This window comes from Brassica napus (genome assembly GCF_020379485.1).
Source record: "Brassica napus cultivar Da-Ae chromosome C7 unlocalized genomic scaffold, Da-Ae chrC07_Random_29, whole genome shotgun sequence".
Taxonomy (NCBI): Eukaryota; Viridiplantae; Streptophyta; class Magnoliopsida; order Brassicales; family Brassicaceae; genus Brassica; species Brassica napus.
In genome coordinates, this window is record NW_026014340.1 from 43,032 (window position 1) to 48,442 (window position 5,411).

The 5,411-nt window shown below is 50.0% G+C and overlaps 1 protein-coding gene across 1 annotated transcript; it reads left to right on the forward strand.

Moving 5' to 3' along the window:
• The first annotated feature begins 3,167 nt into the window (after nt 1-3,167).
• On the forward strand, nt 3,168-4,520 carry LOC125594981. The gene is made up of 2 exons (XM_048770971.1): nt 3,168-3,653; nt 3,726-4,520. Exons 1-2 carry the CDS (start codon nt 3,168-3,170, stop codon nt 4,518-4,520), a joined length of 1,281 nt encoding a protein of 426 aa, XP_048626928.1.
• The last annotated feature ends 891 nt before the right edge of the window (nt 4,521-5,411 follow it).

The following is a 5,411-nucleotide window of genomic DNA, read 5'->3' on the forward strand; positions in this document are numbered from 1 at the left end:
ATCTCGAGATTGAATCCGCTGCATCGATCGATGAATGCTTATTGTATGAGTTATGTCTCTGGTCGAGATATGGGGCAACGTTTTCTCTCAGCCTTCGAAAGCTCCCGCACAGGAAGGGCTTTTCTACGAGGATGCAAATGATACCTAAACTCCCCACCGTTCAAAGGAGAGATAGAATAACAATATAGAGCCTCAGCGAGTCCAACGGTAAAACCCTCAAGATCACCGAGACTTTGCATAGCTATCAAGATCCTCCAGGAGGGAGGATTCAGCTGTCCAGGGGAGATCTTCATTGCCTTCGAAATCTTAGCCACCAAAGAAGGAATCTTGTCTCTGAAACCCGATTCGAAGAAACCTTCCTATACAGGGATCTCACCCAGCTCAAAATCCGAAACCCTATAAAAGGGACCAGGGATCCGAATGGTAACTTCGTCTAGAATACGACACTTCTTTCTCCAGTTTGCGACCTCCTCTACTCCTATTACCGATAGAGGACCCACCGGCAAAAGTCTGTCTCCTCCCGGAGGTGGTGGAGCCTCTCCAACAGCAGCATTCCTAAGTTCCTCTATTTCGGCGGTCAGGTCCAGAGAAGAATCTGAGGAATCCATGGACCCGCAGGCCTCGTTTAGAACCCTACGTCTTGAGTGAACCCTAGTACCTATCGAAGAGGAGCCGAGGGCGAGATCTAGTCCGTTTGTCATCCTAAAAGGTTCGGAATAAAAGATGGGGAGAAAGAAAGTGTTACCTGAGAGAATGAAGACCTAGGCCTGAGTAATAGAGATCGCGCGAGATTTTGGTAAGAAAAGGAAACCCAAAAGTCCAGGAAGCAGAAACGGGGAAAGAAAATCAAAAACCCTAAGATTGACTTACACGCGTCAAAAAGGTGAGACTACGCGGGAAAACGAGTCTCGAAGCACGATAAGGGAACCTATCCCCTCAGTCCTGGGGACCCAAAGAACAAACGAGACCTTGAGGAAACCATTACCAGTATCATCTCTCCGACTCTCTCCAGCCTGTACACAGTTTAACATCAGATCTCCAGCCTCATCATCTCCAGAAGATAAGAGAAAAGTACTACTAGACTCCGGTCAAAACACGAAGGAGCCGATCCTCACCTGAGTTCAGAATGAGTTCCGGCTTGAGTGGAACCCAGGATAGTAAGATCAATGGAACGGGGTCCTGCCCAAGGGGAGCCTGCTGAGAATGAGCAACCCCGGTTGACTTGAGTGCACAGGTTATTCCCCGAGTTCGATGACGAAATCGAGAAATAAGGGGCAAACTGTTGGGGAAAAATACCCCGGTATCATTTCCTCCAACCTCCAGGTAAAACCCAGACCCTCGGGTCCCCGATAAGGGAACGCTCCGGGTCCCCGCTAGTAGGAACCCCGAGTTTGGTCCCTGGAAACGAGCTCCCTTCCAAGAAATGGAAAACTTTCGACAAAGAAAATCTTCCATATTTCCGACTATGGAAGAGTTTAACCTAATGAAACCGACTCCTAGACGACTATATAAGAGCTACTAAACCCTAAGGCAAGGGATCGACTTCTCCAAGGCTGAGAGACTAGAGCTAGACAGCTAGAATTAGGGTTCTTACCAAATACCTTGTAACCTCGCTTGTTCTTGCTTGTTCTATCTAATAAAAGTCTCTTCAAGCCTATATCCTTGTTACCTTACTAAATTCCCACAAAAAATACACAAACACCTAATAGAAACCAGCTTATCCATCGTTCCGTAGTACTCACAAAGAGCCTACACAAAAACCCCCTAACACATTGGGCATAAAGGCGGTCAGAGGGGATAAGGAGTATTCCCGCTCCTGCTACCAGACTACTCTGAAGGGAAAGACCAAGGTCTTATAGCAATTACAGAGTAAGCCTTCGGCTCATCACACCGAGGAACCGGAGGTAGAGGAAATGGACGACGTGCCATTAACCGAAGGAGGTCAGACCCGACATCTCAAGATCAGCTCCAAGCTGACCGAAGGATTGAGGAGAAGACTGATAGACTTCCTCAGGTCTAACACCGACTGCTTCGATTGGTCCCATGCAGATATGCCTGGGATCGATCCGGAAATCATCATCCACAAGCTACAGGTGGATCCCCTACATCAACCCGTCAGACAAACGAGAAGGAAATTTGCTCCTGGAAGAGACTCAATCATCAATGATGAAGTCAAAAGCCTGCTCGGCGCGGGGTTCACTTGTGAGGTGCAACATCCAGAATGGCTACCCAACGTCCTCGTCGTCAAGAAAAAGAACGGGAAGTGGAGAGTATGTATCAACTTCACGGACCTCAACAAGTCCTGTCCAAAGGACCCATTCTCGCTACCTCATATCGACAAGCTGGTGGACGCCACTGCGGGGCATCAGCTGATGAGCTTCATGGACACGTTCTCAAGCTATAATCAAATACTTATGCATCCGGAAGACCAGGAGAAAACATCCTTCATGACGTCCAGAGGGATCTACTGATACAAGGTTATGCCATTCGGCCTAAAGAACGCAGGATCAAACTACCAACGACTACTGAACTTGATGTTTGCGGACCAGATCGGGCGAACCATGGAGGTCTACATCGACGACATGCTGGTCAACTCCCTGGAGGCGGAGGACCACATATCTCACCTACAGCAAGGCTTCTCCGCCCTCCGGAAGTATACCATGAAGCTCAACCCAGCTAAATGTTCATTTGGGGTCAGTTTTGGTAAGTTCCTCGGGTACATTGTAACCCACCGACGCATCGAGGCCAACCCGGAGCAAATTAGGGTCATTCATTCAATCCCTTGCCCAAAGAACGTCAAGGAGGTTCAAAACCTAACGGGAAGGATGGCGGCCTTGAGAAGGTTCATCTCCAGACTCTCCGACAAATCTCATGCCTTCTTCGGAGCCCTCAAGAATCCAAGGAACTTCCAATGGACGAAAGAGTGCGAATCCGCTCTCCAAGAGGTAAAGTCATATCTCACCACTCCTCCTCTCCTATCCAAGCCACTACTCGATGAGCTATGCTGCTATATCTAGCAGTCTCTGAACACGCCGTGAGCGCCCCTAGTCCGCGAGGAGGGAAACAAGCAGCTACCAATCTATTACGTAAGTAAGGCTCTCCTGGACGCGGAAACCCGCTATAGCCATCTAGAGAAGCTGGCCTTAGCCCTGATAGTCGCCGCTCGCATGCTACGACCCTACTTCCAGACTCATCCAATCGTGGTTGGTACCTCCTTCAATGTAAAGTTGGTCCTCCACAAACCCGAAGTCTCCGGACGCCTAGCCAAATGGGCTGTGGAACTAGGGGAGTACGACGTAATATTTCGACCTGCCACGGCTATAAAGTCACCGGTCCTAGCGGACTTCGTGGCTGAATTCTCCTCTGCCTTACTCCCAGCTTTAGAGCAGGAGGTACGCCTCCGAGGCGAAACTAAGGAAGAGGTAGAATGGATCCTGCACGTTGATGGATCCAGCAACGTTAGAGGAGCTGGAATGGGAATAGTGCTTACCTCGCCGACGGGGAACACAGCCTCTAGGGCCGTGAGATGCAACTTCAAAGCAACCAACAATGAAAGCGAGTACGAGGCCCTAATCGTAGGTCTAACTCTCGTCCACCAAATGGGGGCAAAAAACATCCAGGGCTTCGACGACTTCCAGCTGATAATCAACCAGGTACAGGGAGAGTACCAAGCAAAAGACGACAGCATGATCCAATATCTGGCAGTTTCCCAATGACTGATCAAGAATTTCAAGAGCTGCAAGCTCACTCAAATCCCCCGGGAACAAAACTCGCAAGCCGATGCCCTGGCTAATCTGTGGTCCGCCCTCGAAGCGAATAGCCAGATGAGTACACCCTTGCTTGTGCTTCAATTGCCAGCCACCCTGGAGGAACCCCCGTCAGAGGAGGTCTCTGCTGTCGAAGAAGGCGAAACATGGATGACCCCCCTTGTCCGGTACCTGGAGGCCGACATTCTCCCGGAAGATCGCAACAAGGCCAGGAAAATTAAGAAGCAAGCCGCGAGGTATTGTATATCACAGGAGAAGCTGTACCGGAGATCCTTCTCTGGCCCGTACCTAAGGTGTGTCACACCTCGAGAAGCTGCTAGAATCTTTGTAGAACTACATGAAGGAGATTGTGGAACCAACTCTAGCGGAAAGAGCCTTGTGCTCAGAGCCAGAAAGGCGGGTTACTACTTGCCCACGATGGCCGCCGACGCAGACAAACAAGCAAAACACTGCGACAAGTGTCAGAGGCACTCTCCCGTCTCAAAGCTTCCCCCAAAGAACCTCAAGTCCATAAGCTCACCATGGCCCTTCAGAAAGTGGGGCATGGACATTGTAGGGAAATTCCCTATGGTGCCGGGGCAGAAGGTCTTCCTTCTGATAGTCACTGACTACTTCTCCAAATGGGTTAAAGTAGAAGCACTCAGCAGCATAACAAACCTCCAGATCTACAAATTCCTATGGACCTACGTAATTACTCTCTTTGGGGTCCCCCGAATAGACAACCGATACCGGGAGCCTCGCCACATTCCTTGAAAACGCTATGTAAGAAACAAGACAAAGCCTCACCTAATAGGAAAAAGGGAAGGCTTACCCGACACACGACTATGACGCAAGGCTTCCCTGCTCACCAGGAGGGTCACCCATCGGAATCGTCGAGGAACTCCGGCTTCGCTACTGCTTCTCCAGCAAAGGAAACCGGGTGGGACTCATCTGACAAGGCAAAAGCTAAACATCAAATCGGGCTCCCAAAGGAATGATAAAACTCAAAGCTCAAAAGAAGAACTTACCAACGGTACGCCAAGACGTAGGATAACCAACCGGCTCCTAGGTCTTCACGAACATGTACCGGTTGTTCCAACCATCCCCGATGGGATAATTTTCCCTGACACCCCTCCAAGGTTCCTCGACCATAGGGGTGCCATCACGGGATCGAAGGTGGTAGAACCCCGCTTTGTTCCTCAAAGGAGCAAAGTAGTAAGAGTATAAAATCTCAAGCACCCTGACAGAAAATCTGTGGAGTTCTCCAAGTACTTGGATGGCCATTAAAGTCCTCCAGGTAAAAGGAGTATATTGAGAAGGACAGAAATCGAAGAAAGATGACACTTCGCCTACGAGAGAAGGTGTAACGCCCCGGAAGCTTGCTTCCAGATATGCCTCATAGACAGCTATCTCACCCACTCCCCCATCCGGAGCGCGTTCGAACTCAGTCGGACTTCTCATCCCCACTGAAGGATGAATCGCATACTTCCTCCTCATGTTAGCCAGGTCCCCCTCTCGGATCTCAGAACGGGGACTGTCGTCGAAGAAACAAAAACGGAGCCTTCTCAGGGGCGTCATCGGAACCGCTTAACTATCAGCCTCCGGAACGTCTCCCCAAGAGGGAACGAGGGATGAGAAAGGATCGGTAAAAAGAACGACGCGGCC

Bases quoted from the DNA above. Each gene is read 5' to 3' on its own strand.
- LOC125594981 (XM_048770971.1), top strand. From the start codon at position 3,168: ATGCTACGACCCTACTTCCAGACTCATCCAATCGTGGTTGGTACCTCC. The intron at 3,654-3,725 runs GTACAGGGAGAG...TGACTGATCAAG, and splicing joins TCCAGCTGATAATCAACCAG to AATTTCAAGAGCTGCAAGCT.